The sequence below is a fragment of the Scyliorhinus torazame genome, chromosome 7 (assembly GCF_047496885.1).
Source record: "Scyliorhinus torazame isolate Kashiwa2021f chromosome 7, sScyTor2.1, whole genome shotgun sequence".
Lineage (NCBI taxonomy): Eukaryota > Metazoa > Chordata > Chondrichthyes > Carcharhiniformes > Scyliorhinidae > Scyliorhinus > Scyliorhinus torazame.
In genome coordinates, this window is record NC_092713.1 from 51,752,880 (window position 1) to 51,777,186 (window position 24,307).

A 24,307-nucleotide genomic window follows, 5' to 3' on the forward strand; every position below is an offset into this window, starting at 1 on the left:
TTTGAGTTAATACGCTGTAGTAAAGGTTGCTTGCCGTTGGAAGAGTTTGGTTGAGCATTGGTTGGAAAGGGGCTGTCTTTCTCAACTGTAGGCTTGTAATATGATCGTTGTGGGCTTTCCACAGGCAGGTAACGATCCATATGAATGGATGGTCCGATGTGAAATCAGTGGCGTGATCCTCAGACCAGGGACCCTCGTGATGTCAGGGCGGTAACCACTCACCTGTCTGAACAGGTATTTAAAAAGCGCCACATGTGCCAGGAGCCACTTTACTGAGGAGTGGTTTCTTTGCTCCGTTCACCAGAGGAGACACCAGCATCACCACCATGGGTGACTTCACACTCTGGGCGAAGTTGCTGATTCTCTCTTGTTTTCTCTCTATCACATCAGAGCTTGAAGAAGAAGAGAAGATCGATCTGCCTCCAGCCTTCAATGGGGAGGAGGAGAAGCCCCCTCAGGATTCTGAGATCTGGAGCCACAGCCAGGCGAAGCCCGCTCCCTTCCACCGCTCCAACATAGTAAGCAATATCTTACGGTGCATTTCAGCATCGAACCTGCTTTCAATTCATTCAACCATCAGTGAACTCGCCCGCACTGGGAAACATGTCCCTTGGACCTTGTATAGGAGGTTTATTTTTGTTTAAACGCTACCATTTGTATCCAATGTTTACATGATTGGAAAATTGCAAGCGTTTTTTTTAAACTAAATAATCTTTGCTCGGAATCTCACTGTGTAAAAAAAAAAGTTTAATTTCACCACTTCAAAGAATGCAAACTGTCTCTCTGGAAAGGAACAATTGGCACCAATTTCTTCTGGCCGGATCTTGTGTTGAGTTTTAAAGAGAGGTACAGCTAGTATCTTATTGTGAGCTAGATGAATGTCCAGAGCAAACTAGACCCCGAAGTCACTGCTCAATGTATTTGTACAAACTATTTTCTGTCAAGCGCGATTCGAGAAATGGCCAGCACTGTGGCAGATTATAGAGGGGCTGACTACAGGAGGGCTGATTTCCCCGCACCCGGCTTAATGTCTCATTTAAAACATTATTCCTTGAACTAGCGTGGCCCCACCGGCACCCTGACAATTTACTGTAAGTTATTACTGGCGTTTTTAATGCCTTGTATTGGATTAATGGTTGGCAGAAGATGTTTTTTTTTAAAAGAAACATATATACATAGAATATATTCGACAACAGCAGCATTACCATTCATTTCTGTACGATCTATGCATAATTTCCTGCCGTGTTTTATGCTGAATCTGAGATTTGAGTTTACCATAGAATCCCTACAGTTCAGAGAGAGGTCATTTGGCCCATCATTTTGCACCGGCCCTGGGAAAGGGCACCCAACTCCCCCCCCCCCCCCCCCCCCAACACCATCTCCATAACCCCACCTAACGCTTTGGACACTAAGGGGCAATTTAGCGTGGCCAATCCACCTAACCTGCACATCTTTGGACTGTGGGAGAAAACTGGAGCACCCGGAGGAAACCCACGCAGACACGGGGAGAAAGTGCAAACTCCACCCAGTCAGTCACCTGAGGTTAGAATTTAAGACTCTCGTCATCGCATCTTTTCACCTTCTCCTTTTCCTGGCAGTAAGATTGTCATCATTCAACCTCACCACATGTCCTTTCTCTCTCTCCACAAGGTTACAAGGCCATTTCAATCTTTTCTCAGCTACTTTTTTCAATGCTTCCATAATCTTCACTGAATCCCAACACGCTGGTTCCTGATATGTTCTTTCCCATCACTTTGCAGATCATGTCAGCCTCTGCAACTCTTTAGTAACCAGTTGTTGTTCCTCTCTTCTTGATGTTGCCCAGGTTTAGCTCCCAGGAGCAGGATTAGCCCATTCAGCCCCTCCAACCCGTTGCACCATTCAGTTACATCATAGCATGTTTGTACCTTTCTGATTAATTCGCCTCCCTGACTGACATTTTATCTGCTGATAAATGTAAAATACTGCAGATGTTGAAAGTCTGAGATAAAGAATAGAGCGTGCTGAAAATTCTCAGGGCACAAACTTTGGAGAGAGTTAATGTTTCAGGAGTTTCATCAGAACTGGACGATGTTAGAGAGAAACAGGTTTTAAGTTCCATGGAATCCCTACAGTGCAGAAGGAGGCCATTTGGCCCATCGAGTCTGCACCAACCCTCTGAAAGAGCACCCCCTCCAGGCCCACTTCTCCCACCCTATCCCCATAACCCCACCTAACCTGCACATGTTTGGACTGAGGGAGGAAATCGGAGCACCTGGAGGAACCCACACAAACACAGGGAAAATGTGCAAACTTCACATGGACAGTCACCCAAGGCCGGAATTGAATCTGGGTCCTTGGTGCTGTGAGGCAGCAGTGCTAAGCACTGTGCCACCGTGCCACCCCAAGTTCGGAGCTAGGGAAAGGTGGAGGTCTCAAACGAAAAAGGGGAAGGTCTTTGATAGAGTGAAATGCAGAAATGATTAAATGACAAAACGTTTGATGGTGCAAGGTAAAGGTACTTTGCAGGCCTTGTTCCGGAATAAATAATGCAGTTGTGTGGCCAAGCAAAAGAAAAATAAAGTTAGCAAGCATAGCAACTAAATTTCAAAGGGAATATTGCCTACAACTGGCACGGTGACAGAGTGGTTAGCACTGTTGCCTCACAGTGCCAGGGACATAGGTTCAATTCCAGCCTTGGGTGACTATCTGTGTGGAGTTTACACCTTCTCCTCGTGTCTGCGTGGGTTTCCTCCGGGTGCTCCAGTTTCCACCCACAAAGATGTGCAGGTTAGGTGGATTGACCATTCTAAATTATCCCTAAGTGTCCAAAGCTGCGCAGGTTACAGGGTTATGGGGATAGGGTGGAAGAAGTGGGCCTGGGTGGGGTGCTCTTCCAGAGGGTCACTGCAGACTCGATGGGCCAATTGGCCTCCTTCTGCACTGTGGGGATGATATTAGGTATTGTGCATTTATGTATGCCCTATGTTTTTTTTTCATGTATGGAATGATCTGTCTGGACTGTACACAGCACAATGCTTTTCGCTGTTCCTCAGTACACGTGACAATAAACAAATCCAATCCATATGATTCTATGAACCTTCTGAGACCTCGGTCTTTGCCCAATTCTGTGCACCCTAATTTTCATCACCTCACCATTGAAAGTTGCCTCGGCCCTGAGCTCCTGAATTCCCTCCCTGAACCTCTCCATCTCACTGCCATTATCAGCTCTCAAGTCCCTCAAAACCTCTCTCTTTGACAAAGTTTTTGGTCACTTCATATGATATCTCCTTGTGTGGCTCAGTGCCATATGTTGTTTGATGAGGCTCCTGTTGATTGTCTTGCGACATGTTACCGCGTTAAACTTGCGACAGGTTTTGTAACAGAAAGCAGCTTCTGTAAGAGGATAACACAGCTACCTCTCAGTAAGACAATGAATCTGCGGAGAAGTAAAACCCCACTTGTTGCTGTGAACTTCAATCAGGACCCAATTAACTGATCATTACTAGAGGATAGTTTGATCAACTAGAGAAAGCAGCGGTTTTGTGCCTTGCTGCTCACTTGAGTGTTGATTCAATGTGACCGGTTGATCAATGTTATGATTTACAATGAAGGGTAAAAACCATATGTCACTTTGCCTAAACTACTAATCTTTTTTAATGTATTTCCAGGATGCTTGGAGGTTACCTGGCCAGTACATAGTGGTGTTGAAAGAAAACACTCACAAATCGCAGACAGAGCGCACCATACACAGACTCCGCACAAAAGCAGCCAAGCACGGCTACATGACAGAACTTCTTCTTGTTTTCCATGAGGTCTTCAAGGGCTTTGTCATCAAAATGAGCAGTGATGCGTTAGACATGGTAAAAGCCAGAGTCAGTCTTGTGTTAAATGTGAGATAGAGTGTGAGGGTGGTGGTGTGGCTGTTAAGTATATAATATGAGAGAGAGAGCAATGTGTTAAAGGTATCTGTGTAAGTGAGAAAGCAATGGAACCAAGTCTTATCTACTAATGCAAGTCAGTTCTTAATGCTTAGTCTTGGTAGAGGGTAGTCCACTTAAAACTGCTCCGGGTTCCTGGACGAACCCATCTGGTGGGTGGAGACATAAATGCTTTACAAAGCCTGACTTGCCTACTAGCCCTTCATTGATTGTAAAGCAATCTGGGCTGACCTGCAGTTGTGAAAGGCACTATATAAATGCAAGTTTTTTTTTAAGGTGTCAGCCATGGCTTAGTTGGTAACATTCTCAGCTTTGAGTCGGGTGATGATGGTTTCAAGTCCTGCTTCAGGGAACATGAAAGTCAAGTCAAGGCTGGTGCTCCAGTGCAGTACTGAAGGACTGTCGCACTGTCAGAGATGGGACATTAAACCAAGGCCCCATTTGCCCCCTTGGGCAGATGTAAGAAGTCTCATGGCATTATTTTGAAGAAAAACAGGGGAGTTACCCTTGGTGTCCTGACCAATATTTTTCCCTCAGTCAGTGACGTAAAACGCATCAGGTCATTGTTTGTAGAGGTTTGCTGTGCACAAATTGCCGACTGCGTTTCCAACATTACAATAGTGACTACATTTCAAAAGTGCTTTAGCTGTTCGTGAAAGGTGCTATATGAATGCAAGTCTTTTTTTTTTGTAGCAAACGTGTCTCGAAGCGTACTTTGTGAATTTTTGTTTGCATAGGCTCTGAGATTACCTCATATTGAATATATCGAAGAGGACTCATCTTTATTTGCTCAGACTAGTCTCTGGAATCTAAATCGGATTGCTCCTTCAGAGCAGAAAATGGAACAGTATACCCCTCCAAGTAAGTCCTTTTTGCATCTTGGTATTCAAAATGGTTTCGATAATTGGTAATTAGATTTTAAAAAATAACATGTTTCTGAATTTGCATCTTCACTTATGAGTTTAGTATCAATGTCAAAGGCTCCACAGTGCAGAGTTAAGATCCCTCCGCTCTATCTCAATCTATAACCAGTACTACAACATGTTTTAACATTTCTCCCACCTACTGGCGTGCAATACTGTCTTGGCAATTTGTGAAAACCTAAACTAATTTTATTAGGATGGAAAATAAATGTTTTTCTGCACTCCCTATCCACAAAGTTGTCAAATTGATTGGAGCATGGGCAGCATGCCTACTTTGTTGTTGTTATTATGCCTTGGCTAGATAATGGTGATCGGGTGGAAGTTTATTTGATGGACACGAGTGTGCAGAGGAACCATCGAGAGATTGAAGGGAAAGTCCTAGTCGCAGACTTTGAGAATGCTCCAGAGGAAGATGGCACTCGATTCTACCGCCAGGTAATGGCACTGACTCAGAAATAGCTCAGAAATTTCCACTTGCAGATGAGTTAATGTATCTAGAAAAAGAGTCATATCGACTCAAAACATTAATTCTGTTTCTCTCTCCACAGTTAGTGCCAGACCCGCTGAGTTTTTCCAGTGTTTCCTTTTTTTTAGTTCCAATTTCCAGTGCAGCAGCTGGAGTATTTTGCTTTTGTGTTTATTTATCTGTATTAGTTGGGATCAGGAGCGGAGAACGAGGTGAAATTGACTGTGCATCACCAGTTTGTTTTGATATGTGATTCCCAATTAAGATTTGGTCCAGAGGTCATTCGGATATTGAAAGATTGACAATAGGCAGTGAGGTGCATAAGAAGATGTCTCTGAAATATTCAATCAAATACCTGTGTTTACAGAGCAAGTTCTCAAAAATGCATTGCCTTTAAGATTCTAACTTTTAATAATTCATTTCTTGGAGCATTGGCATTGCTACCAAGGCCACCATTTATTGTGCATTCCTAGTTGCCTTTGAGAAGTCAGTAGTGAGGTGCCTTCTTGAGTTCCTGCACTGTGTGTGGTTAAGGTACTCCACGGCACCTCTGCTTTGGGATCTCCTGAACTTTGACCCAGTTACAATGAAAAAAAAGTTAATGTGAGAACATGCTCACATACTCGGGGCTAGGAGTTCCTGGCAACCCATGTTTGCGAGAGTGATGCTGTGAGAAAGTGTGCCATGCAGTGCTTATATGGACTTTTCTAACATGCAAAATGTTTTGTTGTTTGTCCCTTCTAGGCTAATAAGTGCGACAGCCATGGAACGCACATTGCAGGAATAGTGAGCGGACGTGACTCTGGGGTAGCAAAAGGAGCAAATGTACGCAGTGTGAAAATTCTCAACTGTCAGGGCAGGGGCACTATAAGTGGAGCCCTGGCCGGTGAGTGGCATCTTTAAATCTGAACCAAATTGAATTGCTAGCTTTGAGGAGGCGAGTAATGGCGGTGGGCACTTTGCCATGAACAGGTATCAGAAGAGTGCGAGTCACACCAGGTCCTTTGCACATATTTTTTATTGTCCAGTTATTGCACAGAATGAGGAGTTCAAGAGAAGGGTGGGAACATATAACGGGTGCGATTCAGCGGACAAATGTTTAAGTCTGCTTTTGAGCGTGTTTGGCGGGGTGCTTTTTGCCGTCCGCAGCGCGGAGAATCATGTCGCTATTCAACGACACCTTGCCTTTTACTTTTGGCCTTGGGGAGTTTCTCCCTGTCGAGACCACACTCACAGATTTCCTGCTGGTGAGCTGACCTCCCAGACAGGAACGGCTGTTCCTGCTTGCGGATCAGGGTGCCATTTTGAATGGCAGCCCTGATCTTTCCTCGCCCGCCCCTCTCTCTCCTCCCTTACCCCGCCCCCCTCCTTCAGGCTCAACCCCCAATCTTTTCTAGCCCCTGGAACATCCCTCCCTCCAACTGGGAATGTCCCCCCCCCCCCAGCCCAACCCCTGGCACCCTGGCCAGGGTGCCCAGGTCGCACTGCCAATCTGCGAGGCTGGCAGTGCCCACGTGCCAGGGGAAGTTCCAAGATACCACCCTGCTCTGTCCCCGACAACCCGGGGGCCCCTAACGCCATGCGAGACACCCTCTTCCCCCCCCCCCCGAGGTGCCGTTACGCCTAGTCCACGCTTGTGTGTACCCGTACTAAACAGCGCCCTGTGTGTACCAGTACTAAATAGCGCCCTGCTGAGGTCTCGCAGGTGAATCCAATGTCCGAGTATTTAAATGAGCCTATTGCTCATTTCAATGTGCTGATCTAGATCACGCCCAGCGAGGGTCAGATCCAGATCGCGCTGGGCGGAGGAGTCAGGTGATGCACAATTGGATTGGATTGGATTTGTTTATTGTCTAGTGTACCGAGCAGCTCAAACAGATCATTAGTACATGAAAATAAAATAAAAGAAAAAGAAAATACATAATAGGGCAACACAAGGTCCACAATGTAACTACATAAACACCGGCATTGGGTGAAGCATATAGGAGTGTAGAATTAATCAGGTCAGTCCATAAGAGGATCATTTAGGAGTCTGGTAACAGCGGGGAAGATGCTGTTTTTGAATCTGTTTGTGCGTGTTCTCAGACTTTTGTATCTCCTGCCCGATGGAAGAAGTTGGAAGAGTGAGTAAGCTGGGTGGGAGGGGCCTTTGATTATACTGCCCGCTTTCCCCAGGCAGCGGGAGGTGTAGATAGAGTCAATGGATTGGCCGGTGCCCGGTGAGGAGCCCGATTTGGGGCTCTCCCCGGGATTCACCCAGCACGCCCGGCTCCATGCTGGGCGCAACTCGATTGCCTAATTGCACCCAGCATCAAACAGAGAACACGCAGGGAATCGATAGTGGACTCTTAATTTTAGATTCAGAGAACCGAGGAGTTAGAAAGTTGCGACAAGTGAAAATTCTATTGAAATAAATATCTCGAGCCAATAAAACTATGGCCTGGGGCTTGCTGCAAATAATCAGCATAATGATATTCTTTTTCTTGTTGCCCATGGAAGCCTTGGTGAGATGTATTTTGTGTAATCTAATTGAACAAAATACCATAATAACCTAATTGTACTACTTGAACTGGCAGCATGCTGTCATGTACTTATATAATTTTGGGGAAATATTTTTACTGTGGTGTAGATAATTTTCAGATTAGGAGAACATGTTCTTTTTTTTTTTAAAGTAAAATTTGATTGTACTACAGAAAGCATGGGCTGGATTCTCCATTCTTGAGGCTAAGTGCCGGCATGAACGAAGAATCCGCAGGAGTTTCAGGACAAGAAAATTGGCGCAGATCCCTCACTGATTCCGGTACCGGTCAGGGGCTAGCACCGGCACCGTGTGAAACGCCCACGGATCGCACCGAAAATGGCCAGAGAATCACCGGGCCATGCATGCGAAGGGCTGACGACCTGCACCGGTCGCGCTATAAAACATGGCGCCAGTCGAGCCCGAACCTTAACCCGCCAACCACGATACCACAGCGGATCCCTGGCCACCTTCCACCAGTCCCCCCAGCCCTAGCAGAAGACCCCCGGCCAGCGGCACGGATCCTGGATGAGTGTGGCGGCGCTGGACACTGTCCACAGCTGGCACGCCAGGTTCCCAATTGCTGGGACCACATGTGGCCCGCACCGTTGGGAACTTGGCCCATCAGGGCGGAACATTGCATGTGGGCCGGGACGATGATGTGCCAACGGCGTTGCAGTGGCCCGCGTCCTGATGATGCCAGTTTGGAGGGGGAGAAACATGGTGGACTGGCGTCAAACCGCCACCGGCCCCGATTCCGGTGTCAGAATCCATTCTCTGCCCGATTGCCGATCACGATTTTGGCGTCGTGTTATGGGCAGGGTTTAGAAACTCCAAATTGTATTATGAAGTTCACCTGACCTATAACTTTTATGTTGAATTTGGCTAGGATCAGCACCAAAGCCTTTGCTGCAGATGTGATTCATCAGCCTTCCTGGACAATTTAATCAAATCAAGGTTTATTTTAAGAATGTAGTTAACACATATATATCTATATACACGGCAAGAATTTTTATCAATTACAAACATAAAGACCCCACACAGCCAAAGTAATCTATGTATATAACACTTAAGGAATTCTCCCTTAACTGTTCCAATTCAATAACAAAATCCAGTAAACCAAATCCTTTTTCAAGGGCAAGGCTCAGCACACTGCATTCTCACTTGAATGGGACTGGTCCTTTCCCTGAAATTCTGATCCAGTCTCAACCAGCAGATTCCTGCTGGAGAACAAACTATTGGGGCGATTCTCCGAGCCCCGTGCCGAGCCAGAGAATCGGCGCAACCGCGCCCCGACGCCGGCGCGCGATTCTCCGAGGTGCGCAGAATCGCCGCCATTTGGCGCGGGGCCGCCGATATTCTGGCCCGGATGAGCCAAGCGTCCGCGTGGATCCGACAGAGTCCCGCTGGCGCCGTTCATCCCTGGTCGCCACCGGCGGGAACACTGCGCGAACGGTAGGGGGGCTCCTTCACCGGAGGGGCCTTCGATGGGGTCTGGCCCGTGATCGGGACCCACCGATTGGCAGGCCGGCCTCTTCCCCCCCTCCCCCCCCCGGGCCTACTTTTTGGCGCAGCCGGCCCCTGAACACCGATGCCATGTTGAGTCGGGGCCGGTGTGCTAAAGAGGTCCCCCGGGCATGCGCAGGTTGGAGCGGCCCAACTGCGCATGCGCGGGGCGCTGCGAAAGGAGGCTGGAGCGGCGTGAACCTATGGGGGCCAGAATCGGTCGTATCCGGGCCCGGTTCGCGCCATCGTGATACACGACGGCTTTCACGACGGCGCGAACACTTGAGCTCCATATTGGAGAATCGCCCCCCACATCTTTAAAGTTACCAAGTCAGTTAGCCACAACCAATGTGTTTTACTGGAACAGCTTTTAAAATGAAAACATAGAAAAACCTAGAAGAAAACACTTCTTTCTCCTTCTGTTGCCCAAAGCAGTCTCACTGAAACTGAAACCCCCTCTCACCTCACCGCCACAGCCCATCTCCAACCACAAAATGACATCACTGAAGCCATGTGATAAGACAAAAACCTTTCTTAAAAGGACTCTCGCATGACAGTCGGGCTACGGAGAATCCAGCCCCATATTTTAGAAATAACTTTTTTTAAATCACTGAAACCCAATGGCGGGATTGTCCGGTTGTTCTCACTGGCAGGTGTCCTGGTACCACTGACAGCGGCCCCTGCCGAGAGTTCCCTGATGGCAGAGGGTGCAAACAATGGGAAGCCCCATTGACAGCAGTGGATCTCGTTAAATCTCAGACACACGCGTGTGTCAGACTGAAAGGGGAAGTGCTACATTTGTTTGTTAAATACTAGCATGGATTCTTCCTTTTTAAGAGGTGGGAAGGGACCCCAAAGATGTAGAAGTGTCCTAAAGACAAATGAACAAATATTAAGACATAAACAGGTGAGGTGTTGGGGCAGAAATAGAGGTATGGAAGAACGTTACAGTCACTGTTTTGTGATCTATTCCTCAGGTTTGGAGTTCATCAGGAAAACTCTAATTCTTCAGCCCTACCGCCCTTTGATTGTGCTGCTGCCCTTTGCAGGGGGTTTTAGTCACACCTTGAACGCAGCATGCAGGCTATTGACACAAACGGACGTAACATTAATTGCAGCTGCTGGTAATTACAAGGATGACGCCTGCTTCTATTCACCTGCTTCAGAACCAGAGGTACATTTGTCATTCCAACAGCACCATCCCATTATGCTACGGAGTGGGTGGGGAATCAGGAACATCAAGGTAGGAGGTAGCGTGCGCGCCTTGTAAATAACCAATTTTATAGGTGAGTCCTGACAGGCCTGCTCTTGTGCTTCTCCTGATGGCTGGTTGGGTGGTCAAAAGTGAAGAGGGAAAACAAAATGGAACAGGTTCCCTGCTTATCTCTCAAACTGCATTGAGGTACGTAGTGGAGGCTCCAAGAAACATTTGGGATGACGCTCAGAATAAGATCTGCCTCTTCAGACAATGCATTTTAAGTCAGTTCAGACTGGTTTGGATTTGACCCAACGCTTTGGTCATTGTCGGTAAAGGGTGTATGTGTCACATCTGGGGACAGTGGAGGCGACAGAGAGGGGTGCGGGGAGCCCTGGTGGGGTCCCCAATCAGGAACAACCATAGGTTCGCCCCAGGAAGAATGGATGGAGGATTTCAGAGCTGGTACCAGTTGGGAATTAGGAGGGTGGGAGATTTATTTATAGATGGGACTTTTGCGAGCTTGGGAGCATTGGAGGAAAAGTATAAGTTGACCCGGGGAAATTTCTTGAGATATATGCAGGTGAGGGCATTTACTAGACAACAGGTGAGGGAATTTCCGTTGCTCCCGACACAGGGGATACAGGACAGGGTGCTTTCAGGGGTGTGGGTCGGAGAGGGCAAGGTGTCAGAGATTTACCGAGAGATGAGGGAAGAGGGGGAGGAGTCGGTGGGCGAACTAAAAGGAAAGTGGGAAGAAGAACTAGGGGAGGAGATAGAGGAGGGTATGTGGGCTGATGCCCTAAGCATGGTAAATTCCTCTTCCTCATGCGCCTGGCTTAGCCTGATTCAATTTAAGGTGCTACATAGAGCACACATAACGGGAGCAAGATTGAGCAGGTTCTTTGGAGTGGAGGACAAATGTGGGAGGTGTGGCGGGAGCCCGGCAAACCACGCATATATGTTTTGGGCATGCCCGGCACTGGAAGGGTATTGGAAGGGAGTGACGGGAGTGATTTCGCGGGTGGTGAAGGCCCGGGTCAAACCAGGCTGGGGGTTAGCTCTATTTGGAGTTGCGGAAGAGCCGGGAGTGCAGGAGGCGAAAGAGGCCGACGTTGTGGCCTTTGTGTCCCTAGTAGCCCGGCGCAGGATCCTACTCATGTGGAAGGAGGCGAAACCCCCCGGACTGGAGGCCTGGGTAAATGATACGGCGGGGTTCATTAAACTGGAGCAGATAAAGTTTGCCCTGAGAGGATCGGCTCAAGGGTTCACCAGGCGGTGGCAGCCATTTCTCGACTACCTAGGGGAACGTTAGAGGGAAGACAGATGACCAGCAGCAGCAACCCAGGGGGAGGGGGGGAGGGGGGGGTTAATTTAGGTCAAAGATAAAGGGGTTTTGTTACTTGTGTATTGTTTAAAATTTCTGTATTGTTATTGTTGCGTTTGCTTTGTAAGAGGGGAAAAATTGTTGTTTGGGAAAATTTTTTTAATAAAACATTTATAAAAAAAAAAAAGGGTGTATGTGTCACATCAGGGCAACCTCGAAGGGGGAGGGAAGAACAAAACAAATATGGGGCAAACTATAACTTGTAAAATTCTGATAACCAGCTTGTTTTCATTTCACATTTCACACTAAACCTTTAGGTTATCACTGTTGGTGCCACTGATAATAATGACCAGCCAAGCATCACCGGAAACATGGGAACTAATTTTGGTCGTTGCGTTGACCTGTTTGCTCCTGGGGATGACATCATTAGTGCTTCCAGCGACTGCATCACATGTTTCACTTCTAAGACTGGAACATCACAGGCTGCAGCTCATGTGGCAGGTACAGAGTAATAATAATGAGACTTAGCAACACTGGCAGGAGGGGGTGGTGGAAGGGCACTAAAAGCTAGTCCTCCAAAGCAATTGGTGCAGCATTTTGGGGCATGGCGTTGGCTCATAGTTCCCAGCGTCCAAGCAAATTGCCAATTTCAGTTGTGTTAATAGAGAAGTAGGCCATTCAACCCTTTGTTCCACCACCAGGCATTGAAACCTTGACAGATCTGTGCCTTAGCTTCACCTACCCACCGTTGCCCCATATCCCTTCAAACCTTTGCTTAACAGATTTAGATCTCAGAATTAACATTTTAACCATTGATCCAGCAGTTTTAAGAATACAGTTCCAAACTGCCACCACCTTTTGTGGTCAGCGTTTGCTAACTTCACACTTGAAATGTCCGGCTCAAAGTTTTGGGCTACGTTTCTTACTCCTAGATTCCTCAACTGGTGGAAATAATTTCTCTCTCCCTCGCTCTGCTCTTAATCTTGTAAATTACAGGGAATACAACACTATCTTGTGTAACCCCGCCTTTAACCCTTGGAGTCTAAGTATTATTCCGCTAAAACTACACTATCTCCAAGACTAATTTATTCTTCCTGAGGTGTAGTCTCCAGATCTGAACATAATACTAAAAGTATAGTTCAAAATGGCTTTGTATTGCTGACGCATGACATAGAATCATAGAATTTACAGTGCAGAAGCAGGTCATTCGGCCCATCGACTCTGCACCGGCCCTTGGAAAGAGCACCCTACTTAAGCCCACACCTCCACCCCATCCCCATAACTCCACCTAAACTTTTTTGGACACCAAGGGCAATTTAGCATGGCCACTCCACCTAACCTGCACATCTTTGGACTGTGGGAGGATACCGGAGCACCCGGAGGAAACCCACGCAGACACGGGGAGAAAATGCAGACTCCGCACTGATAGTGACCTGTAGCACAATCAATCACTCATGAGACGAGATGAGAAGGAGTCGAACGATGGCTTTATTACGCAGACTTGTTCCCCAGCAGCGCAGTTACAGAATGCGGCTGCTGGGAAAACCCGGGCTCTTGTACTCCGCCTTACTGGGTGGAGCCAGCAGGCGGCTGATCCAATCGGGATCCAGTGTATATCCACCAATAGCCTCTCGGCATCCCAGGGTACCTTAATACCCCTAATACATACCACCACATTCACCCCTTGTTAACAAAGAACCCGGCGGGGTAGTGGGCTGTATGGTGGTAGGGGTTTCCAGAGTCGGTACCTAGGATGCCACTAACACGGCGGCTATGCTCCGATATTAACTACTTACAATGCCGCTTTTACTGGACAACTAAAAAAAATATTTACAGAGGCATATCTTGCTTCATTATACAGATTTGATGAGTCGAATGGGTACCCTGGTCGTCCTCGCCGATCATCTTAGCCCCGGTGGTGATGCAGGCGCCGGTTCTGGCCTCGTTGTCTCTGGGAGCGTCGCAATGCCTCGTCCCGTTCCAATATCCCTATTCGGGGCCGGGGGAAGGACAGATCCACCCTGGAAGGGGGCGGCTGTGGGGTGCGCCGGAGGGAAGGAGGGGGTGATTGGTGTTGGGGGTGTGTGCGTGGCTCCAGAGGGGGTCACTGGTGTTGGGGGAGTTGTGTGGGGCTCCAGCCGGTGCCAGGTCCCGCAGGGAGACAGTGTCCTGTCGGCCGTCAGGGTACGCCACGTAGGCATATTGAGGGTTCGCGTGGAGGAGCTGAACCCTCTCGACCAACGGGTCCGATTTGTGCGTCCGCACATGCTTTCGGAGCAGGATGGGTCCGGGGCTGCCAGCCAGGTCGGAAGTGACGTTCCGGAGGAGGACTTCCTAGGGAAGACAAGGAGGTGTTCGTGAGGTGTTTGATTCGTTGTTGTACACAGCAGCGACCGGATGGAGTGGAGGGCGTCCGGGAGGACTTCCTGCCAGCGGGAAACTGGGAGACTTCTGGACCGCACGGCCAGTAGGACGGTCTTCCAGACCGTTCCGTTCTCCCTCTCTACCTGACCGTTTCCCCGGGGGTTGTAACTGGTCGTCCTGCTCGAGGCGATGCCCTTGCTGAGCAGGAATTGACACAGTTCGTCGCTCATGAAGGAGGACCCCCTATCACTATGTATGTAGGCGGGGAAACCGAACAGTGTAACGATGGTGCCGAGGGCTCTAATGACCGTGGCCGCGGTCATGTCGGGACAGGGGATGGTGAATGGGAACCAGGAGTATTCGTCAATCACGTTGAGGAAGTACGTGTTGCGATTGGTGGTGGGGAGGGGGCCTTTGAAGTCCAGGCTGAGGCGCTCAAAGGGGCGGGAAGCCTTTATCAGGTGCGCTTTATCTGGCCGGTAGAAATGCGGCTTGCACTCTGCGCAGATCTGGCAGATCCTGGTGGCGGTCCTGACCTCCTCGATGGAGTAGGGCAGGTTGCGGGTCTTTACGAAGTGATAGAACCGAGTGACCCCCGGGTGGCAGAGGTCCTCGTGGAGAGTTCGGAGATGGTCCACTTGTGCGTTGGCACACGTGCCGTGGGATAGGGCATCGGAAGGCTCGTTCAGCTTTCCGGAATGATACAGGATCTCGTAGTTATAGGTGGAGAGTTCGATCCTCCACCTCAAAATCTTGTCGTTCTTTATCTTGCCCCGCTGTGCATTATCGAACATGAAGGCAACCGACCGTTGGTCAGTGAGGAGAGTAAATCGCCTACCAGCCAGGTAATGCCTCCAATGCCACACAGCTTCCACTATGGCCTTGGCCTCCTTTTCCACTGAGGAGTGGCAGATTTCTGAAGCGTGGAGGGTGCATGAAAAAAATGCCACGGGTCTGCCCGTTTGGTTGAGGGTGGCCATCAGAGCTACGTCAGACACGTCGCTCTCGACTTGGAAGGGGAGGGACTCGTCGATTGCGTGCATCGTGACCTTTGCGACTGGATTAGTGGACGGGCCTTGTCCACGTAGTTGGGAACCCACTGGGCGTAATAAGAGAAGAAGCCCAGGCAGTCCATGAAGGGGCGCATGCGTTCGGGGTCGGGGCCTATCACTCCATTTCGCACTACGTAGCCAAGGATGGCTAGACGGTCGGTGCTAAACACGCATTTCTCCCTGTTGTATGTGTGATTCAGGGCGTTTGCGGTCTGGAAGAATTTGTGGAGGTTAGCGTTGTGGTCCTGCTGGTCGTGGCCGCAGGTGGTGACGTTGTCAAGATACGGGAACGCAGACTTCCGGTGACGGCGGGCAGGAGGCAGCCGCACAATGGAGGGCTCCCATTCGGGAACGGCATTTTCGGGGCTTTAAGCCCGGTCCCAGGGTCCACGGAGGCGGCAGAAGCAGGGAGAAGGCACGGAGGAGGCACAGTGAAGACACAGGAGGAAAAAAAAGAACAAAGAAAAATGTCGAGGGTGAGCAAGAAAAAAAAACAGCTGAAGGTCTGTCGGGGAGTGCAAAGGTCACCGCGGGGTCACCAGGAAAAATGTAGGCTGGAGCACCAGGGAAGGCTGCACTGTTTACGGCTGAAGAAATAACTAAGGTAATGGCTGCGGAATTTGAAAAGCAGTTGGCGCAGATTGCGAAAGGCATGGAGACGGTGAGGAAGGAGATGAGGGAGGTTGAGTGTGCTGGTGGAGGAGGCGGTTTCCCCGGTGTGGACGGCGGTGGCGAGCGCAGTGGCGGAGGTGCGAGAGCAAGGGGAAGCGCTGAAGGAAGTGGAGGAGACGTTATTGCAGCACGGTGATCAACTTGCCTCAATGGGGAAAGAGATGCGGAAGGTGCTGGATACTAACAAGGATCTGCGAGGAAAAATGGAAGACCTGGAAAACAGATCCAGGCGACAGAATTTGAGGATTGTGGGGCTGCCTGAAGGAGTTGAAGGACCGAAGCCGACTGAGTATTTTGCCACGATGCTGGCAAAACTATTGGGGGAGGGGGAGGATCCCTCCCGATATGAACTGGATCGGGCTCATCGGTCATGGAGGCCTGTGCCAAAGGCGAGTGAGCCGCCAAGGGCAGTGACTCTGAGCTTCCGTAGGTACAGGGTGAAGGAGACGGTCCTGAGCTGGGCCAAGCAGAAGCGGGTGATGCAGTGGGCTGGAGCTGGTATACGTGTATACCAGGACTTTACGGTGGAGCTGGCGAGGAGACGGGCTGCCTTCAACTGGGTGAAGAGGGCACTGTACATTAGCAAGGTGCGGTGTGGCATTGTATATCCAGCGAAGCTGAGGGTGACTTACAAGCTCAAGGACTTTTATTTTGGAACGGCGGAAGCAGCGGAGGAGTTTGCGAAAGCAGAAGGACTGTGGCAGAACTGACAAATTGAGGAATGGCCAGGTGCCGATGTAACCTCATGACTGTATTTTCTTCTTTTTTGTATCACTGCGCGCGGGTGTAGAGACTAAAGGAGCCAATGTGGTATATATTTGGACAAGGGAAGGGACGGGACTTTCACTCGAAATGAGAGTTCTTTGGGGTGTAGGTGGATATGCGGGGTTTGTGTGCTAAAAGGGGATCTTTGGTCTTTCCTAGGGCCGGGCAAGTGGGAAAGGGACCCGGGCAGGGGCCTCCACGCTGGCCGGTTTAAGCCGGCCAGTGAACGGGAGTGAGGTGGGGGGAGGGGCTGCGGCCATCGGAGCCTGGCAGAACAGGGTCCGAGTGGTCTAGCCGGGGTGGAAAGTTGGGGGGAAGGAACCGAGGTTGGGAGGAGGAGTTTTACAAGAGGCAGTGGACGGGAGGAGCTGGAGACCTGGGGTGGGGGGGAAGGAGCTGTGTAAGATTAAGGGTGACTACTGGTAATCCCTGATTCCTTTTTGTCATTTGTTTATGTAAACATGCGGGTTGAGGTTTGGGGGTTGGTGGGTAGATGGGATCGTTGTTATTATGGGGACTGACATATCTTGCTGATTATTGTTTATTGTTGATGGATGTAAATGTGGGAGAAAATGTGAAAAAGGAGGAGAATAAAAAAAAAATTTTAAATAAAAAAAAAGATATGGGAACGCGACCCGCAAACCATACCGATCAACCATTCGGTCCATCTCCCGTTGGAAGACCGAGACCCCGTTAGTGACGCCAGATGGAACCCTTAAAAAATGATAGACCGCCCATCTGCTTCGAAAGCAGTGTATTTTCGGTCGCTCGGGCAGATGGGGAGCTGGTGGTAGGCGGACTTAAGGTCCACCGTGGAAAAGACCTTGTACTGTGCAATCCGATTGACCATGTTGGATATGCGGGGGAGAGGGTACGCATCCAGCTGCGTGTACCTGTTGATGGTTTGACTATAGTCTACGACCATCCTCTGCTTCTCCCCGGTCTTTACAACTACCACCTGGGCTCTCCAGGGACTATTGCTGGCCTGGACTGTGCCTTCCCTCAGCAGTCGCTGGACTTCTGACCGGATAAAAGATCGGTCCTGGGCGCTGTACCGTCTGCTCCTAGTGGAGACTGGTTTGCAATCCGGGGTGAGGTTCGCGAACAGGGAAGGCGGATCGACCTTGAGGGTCACGAGGCTGCAGATAGTGAGTGGGGGTATAGGGCCGCCGAATTTAAACGTTATGCTCTGGAGATTGCGCTGAAAATCCAATCCCAGGAGTGTGGCAGCGCAGAGGTGGGGAAGGATGCACAGCCGGTAGTTTTTGAACTCCCTCCCCTGCACTGTGAGGTTCGCGATGCAGAACCCTTTCATCTCTACCGAATGGGACCCCGCCGCCAGTAAAATGTTTTGATTACTTGGGTGGATCGGAAGGGAACAGCATCTTACCGTATCAGGATGTATAAAACTCTCCGTGCTCCCAGAGTTGATCAGGCAGGGCGTCTCGTACCCGTTTGCGAATATCGTTGTTGATGCTGTTTGGAGCGTTCGGGGCCGCGACTGGTCCAGGGTCACCGAAGCCAGTCGTAGTTGCTGCATCGGGGCGTTTTCAGGCCCCGTGTGGCCATCCATCCCGGGGTCCTTAGATGTCAGCCAAGATGGCGGCGTCCACGGGTCGCACACGGTCGTGGGTGGGCAAGATGGCGCCGCCCATGGATCGCATGTTGCCGGGGGGGGGGCACAAAATGGCGGCGCCCATCCCTCCCGCGTGGATACCAGGACCCAAGATGGCAGCGCCCGTTGGCTGCACATGGATCGCTGGGGGGGTTGAGTTTGGGGTTCTCCCCCGGAGATTGCGGCTACCCCCCCGGGCCTGGCACGCACCCTTTACAGGGGGCCGAGCGGGCCGGGCAGCGCATCCGGGGGTGTTTCCCCTGCCCGCAAAACAGGCAGTGCAGGCCTGTGGGGGGACGGGGGGGTCCCGGGGGTTCGGTCGCGGCGGGGGTCCACGGTGCCCAAGGGGCTGCCGCGCGGTCGGGGGCATAGGCGCAGGCGTTCTGTTACACCACATCAAACGAGGCCGCGAGGGCCCGTGCCTCCTTGAGGCCTAGTGTGTCTCTTTCCAGCAATCGCTGGTAAATTTGGGATGAAGGCATATCTGCCACGAACGCATCTCGGACCAGCAGCTCTGTGTGTTCATTAGCCGCAACCGATGGGCAGTTGCAGTTTCTCCCCAGTATCAACAGCGCATTGTAGAATTCGTCCAGTGATTCCCCGGGGATCTGTTGTCTCATCGCGAGCTGGTGGTGTGCGTAGACCTGGTTGACGGGCCGAACGTAGATTCCTATCAGCATCACGATCGCCGTCGGGAAATCTTCCGCATCCTCTATAAGCGTGTAGATATCAGGGCTCACCCTGGCATGCAGGACCTGGATTTTCTGTTCCTCTGTAGGTATGCCGGGGGCCGTTCGGAGGTATCCCTGGAAACACGCTAACCGCGCTAACCAATGTTTAAAAGTGGCCGCTGCGTTTGCCGCGTGGAGGCTGATTCGCAGACACTCCGGCATGATTCGGAGCTCCATGTCCTTAAAAGTTTGCTTAATGAATTGTAGCACAATCAATCACTCACGAGCCGAGATGAGAAGGAGTCAATCGATGGCTTTATTACGCAGACTTGTTCCCCAGCAGCACAGTTACAGAATGCGGCTACTGGGAGAACCCGGGCTCTTAAACAGCGGGGCTGTTTAGCACAGGGCTAACTCGCTAGCTTTGAAAGCATACTAAGGCAGTCCAGCAGCACGGTTCGATTCCCGTAACAGCCTCCCCGAACAGGCGCCGGAATGTGGCGACTAGCGGCTTTTCACAGGAACTTCATTTGAAGCCTGCTTGTGACAATAAGCGATTTTCATTTCATTTCATTTCATATACTCCACCTTACTGGGTGGAGCCAGCAGGCGGCTGATCCAATCGCAATCTAGTGTCTATCCACCAATAGCCTCTCGGCATCCCAGGGTACCTTAATACCCCTAATACATACCACCACATGACCCAAGCCAGGAATCGAACCTGGGACATCCAAGCCATTGTATTCTAGATCTCTAAATAGAAAGACCAGCAATCCATTTGCTTTTTGATTATTTTCTTTGTAACTGTCCATGACGTTTTAAATGATCCATGTACCTCGATCCCCGAGTTTCTTTCGACTAGCTTTTCACCATTTTGAAAGTATCCTGCACAGTCATTTATAAGTTCAAAGAGACTGACCTCATATTTGCCCACATTGAATTCCAATTGCCACAGTTTTTCACATTCACTTAATCTATAAATAACTCTTTGTAATTTTATTCTCTGATCTGCACTGGTTACAATGTTGCCTACCTTGGGTGTGTAGTTCTCTATTCCATGATCTAAGTCGTTAATAAATACATTGAGGCTCTAACACAGATCCCTGTGGGATGTCACTGGTAACATCTCACCCATTTTCCTTCACTTGCCCTCTATTTCCTACCAGTCAGCCTGGTCACAAATTTCTACTTTAGCTAACAATCAATTTTCAGACATTTTTATTTAATGCCTTTTGGAAGTTCATGGGGAGAAAAATGCATCTATTGACAGTACTGTCCATTCAAAAAAAATGCATCTATTGGCAGTCCTGTCCATTACTTTAGTTACCTGCATCAATCTTCTGAAAGAGCGCTAGGAAAGCAAATTATACGTTAGCCTTTATTGCAAAGGGATTGGAGAATAAGAGCAAAGAGATCTTAGTACAATTATGGGACATTGGTGAAGCCATACCAGGCTTGCTGTATACAGTTTTCTTTTCCTTACTTAAGAAAGGAGCTATTTCCCCGAGAGAGAGTGCAACAAAGGTTCATTTGACTGGTTCCTGGGATGAAGGATTGTTGTAGGGGAGATTAGAGTAGACTAGGCCTATATTCTCTGGAATTTAGAAGATTGAGAGGTGATCTAATTGAAACATAAAATTCGTAAAAGCCTTGATTGGGTAGATGGAGAGAACATAATCCCCATGGCTGGAGAATCTAGAACACAAGTCATAATCCAGCTTGCCAAGAATTCTCAGTCCATGAGTATAATCAAGAGATATAATGATGGATTGAAAATTGTGGGTAGAAAGGAAATGAAGGAATATTGGGAGAGTGCGAGAAGGTGGAATTGAGATAAATAATGAACCACAATTTTGTGGAATGACAGCAGGCTTACAGCGTACTTCTGTTCTTATTCCTTATATATTTTTTCTGGCTGGGGCCTATTGTTGTAAAAATCTAACTTGAATACACACAAATAATTCATCACTTCTTCGACATGAGATCTACAAGGAAGTTACAATCCCCTTTTCAAACCATCCTGCCTTATTACGTGGTAACACAACTGAGACTCGACCGCAATGTTTTTTTTATCCCTGAGACAATTGACAAATGGTCATTTTAATCTCTCATCATTATTTTTTGACTTGCTTCATCCTTGACAGGTATTGCGGCAATGCTAATGAATGCTGACCCCAATATAACTGTACCTGAATTGCGTCAGAGACTAATTCATTACTCCACAAAGAATGCGATCAATGATGTGTGGTTTCCAGAGGAACAACGACTCATCACACCCAACAGAATTGCACAATTGACTACTCCTGCACTAACAGGTAAGTTGGCAGCTAGCATCAAATTAGTTATGAAATTCCAAAATGTAGTCTATTTGAATAAATTGAAACGGTAAGTGGGATTTACCGACCCCGCCACTGTCACCGGGAAATCCGTGCGGCGGCGTGGGACCGGAATTTCCCGCCGGCGTGAACAGCCGATAATGGTTAATTATTTATATATTAATGGAAATATCTACTTTGAATGGTAAAAACTAAATATATACTTACACTTTGGATGCAGAGGGAGTGCACGGCTCCCACAGTCAATGTTGTGAGCAATCAGCACGCACCTCACTTCACTTGTCCTTGCTTTATGTGTGTAACCCTTCAGACATACCAATAGGAAAAAAAACTAGGCGGACAGGAATCCGTGGAATATGGCAGCATTCAAATGGGCTGCCATTTCATTGGCAGCATTCAAATGGGCTGCATGTGGCCACCACTGATACATCAGCTTACAGTACAGAGAAGCAGGAACAGACACAGCACAAACCAGTCTTTCAACATATTCTCATCTCTGCCCTGTTACCATTTAGTTCCGGATTCAGATTTCATTCAACGATTTGCAGGAGCTTTCTTTTCAGCTCAGATGGTGGTGTTGAGTGGAGGAAAAAAATACATCTGTCAATAATACATTAATAAGTCTTGTCCTGCTGTATTTTGTGACACTATAATGTTGGTCTGACAATCCAGAGATTGAGAGCTCAAATTCTATCGAATTTGGTAATCTTTGGGCTAGCACCAGATAAAATGACAGTGGGGTCTGAGCCATGCTAATAAGCTAGTTAGGATTTTGTTCAGGAGCAGAGAATATTTCCGGAGGTGAATCTTGCATTCGGAAATCAGGTGACCTGACCGCCCAAATTCTCGAACTTGCATAAATCTGGTACCGGTCTCCGACGATGAGGAAGTTGGGTGGGCACTGAAATCAGCAGCCTGCCCATCATTAAAAACTAATCAACAAGCTATTAGGCTGGTTAACAACCTAATGGTACACTACTTTATGTTGCCCATTGGAAAGGTTTGGCATTCTTATAAGCAGCTATGTGAGGCAGCACAAAGATGGCAGACAAGGCCTGCCACTGGGACCATGGTTAAATGTTCCAGCAGATTCCATTGGGGAAGGTGGCAGTGTCCGTATGATCCTTAATGACATTTAAAAACTATTTTTTGCACCTTCAAAATGTTTGATCCTGGCCGATTCAGAGAGCACGGGAACTTTGCAATTCTAGCCCCTCTGCCGCATAACGCACTGGACTGCTGTACCGATTCTCAGAACCCTCACACCAAGATCTCATTCCTAATACAACGGGGTGGCATGGTAGCACAGTGGTTAGCACTGTTGCTTTACAGCGCCAGGGACCCGGGTTCGATTCCCGGCTTGGGTCACTGTTTGCACGGAGTCTGCACGTTCTCCCCGTATCTTTGTCGGTTTCCTCCGGCTACTCCGGTTTTCTCCCACAAGTCCCGAAAGATGTGCTGTTAGGTGAATTGGACATTGAATTCTCCCTCTGTACCCGAACAGTGGTGACTAGGGGATTTTCACAGTAACTTCATTGCAGTGTTAATGTAAGCCTACTTGTGACAATAAAGATTATTATTATTATGTGAATGTAGCTGCAACAAGAGTTCAACACGATTATTTATCAGCTCAATTTAACAGGCACAAGAAACTGGTCCTGATACTAGCTGCAAGTTTTTAAAGGAGCTATAATTAGTTGTCTTCCTACCAGGTAGCCACTAATTGGTTTATTGGGTCTGGTTTAGCACACTGGGCTAAATTGCTGGCTTTGAAAGCAGACCAAGGGACTGGTTTAGCACACTGGGCTAAATCGCTGGCTTTGAAAGCAGACCAAGGGACTGGTTTAGCACACTGGGCTAAATCGCTGGCTTTGAAAGCAGACCAAGGCAGGCCAGCAGCACGCTTCAATTCCCGTACCAGCGTCTCCGAACAGGTGCCGGAATGTGGTGACTAGGGACTTTTCACAGTAACTTCATTTGAAGCCTACTTGTGACAATAATTTTCATTTTTCATTTCATTTTCAATTGGCTACAACATTCTTTATTTGGTGTGTATAAAGGGTGGGGGTTGTCAGACTGTGCACTTTCAGGTCCGCTTCCTGCTGAAAAAGGTGAAATTTACCCTATGATCTTTTGGCATATATCCAGCATGTTACTTTTGTGTAAGTTTCCTTTGGAGAAAATAACGCACTCCATTCTTGCACTGAAATTTCTCAGCAAGTACAGGGTCTTTGCCTATATATGTATCATCGCTTTGTGGAAACATTTCTCAGCCACAGCTAAGTCATACGGAAAGGGGAAAATATACTGAGATGGTTAAACTTCTACTGTTATGCATCACTTTCCTACAGAGAACCAGCTGCTGTGCCGGACAGTATGGTCGAAGAGGTCAGGACTCGCACACTCAGCTAAAGCCATAGCGTATTGCAATGAGAATGAGGAAATGTTCAGCTGTTCAAGTTTTTCCAAGAATGGAAAAAGAAGGGGTGAACATATAGAAGTAAGAAACTAAGCATGTTTATCATGGTTTCAAAAGTGTTAAGATCTCACTTGATGTTATAACGGGACAAGAAGATCCCAGAATGGATCCTCCGTTGACCGACACCGATATCGTGATCGACGATCGGTCAGAGAATGAGCTCCGATGCCCAAATCGGGGTAGGCGCCGGTCAGCCATGCTCCGCCCTCACGGAAGTGCCGTAATCGGACAGTGTTGCAATGGCATTGGCATGTCATCGGAAGGCCCTCCCGCGATGCCCTGCCCTGATGGGCTGTGTTCCCGACCGCGCGGTTGACATGTGGACTCAGCGGTTGGGAACCCCGCGTGGTGGCTGCGGACTGTGTTCAACACCACCACACTCTCTTGGGGTCCGTGCTGCTGGCTGGGTGGGGGGGCTTCCACGAGAGCTGGGGACACTGGTGGGGGGTGGCCTGTGGGGTCGCGGATGGCTGGTCAGGTCCATGCATGGTTCACACC

General features: G+C 48.9%; 1 protein-coding gene across 1 annotated transcript in view; it reads left to right on the forward strand.

The window, feature by feature from the left end:
- Positions 1-259: 259 nt before the first annotated feature.
- The window catches only part of pcsk9 (proprotein convertase subtilisin/kexin type 9), a 46,286-nt gene continuing 22,238 nt past the window's right edge, over positions 260-24,307 (forward strand). Inside the window, exons 1-9 of the mRNA XM_072510703.1 lie at positions 260-518; positions 3,651-3,842; positions 4,658-4,781; positions 5,145-5,278; positions 6,054-6,195; positions 10,311-10,507; positions 12,173-12,356; positions 21,139-21,309; positions 23,682-23,830. Coding sequence (XP_072366804.1) covers positions 327-518; positions 3,651-3,842; positions 4,658-4,781; positions 5,145-5,278; positions 6,054-6,195; positions 10,311-10,507; positions 12,173-12,356; positions 21,139-21,309; positions 23,682-23,830 — 1,485 coding nt within the window. The 5' untranslated portion in view covers positions 260-326. The remainder of the gene's footprint in view (positions 519-3,650; positions 3,843-4,657; positions 4,782-5,144; positions 5,279-6,053; positions 6,196-10,310; positions 10,508-12,172; positions 12,357-21,138; positions 21,310-23,681; positions 23,831-24,307) is intronic.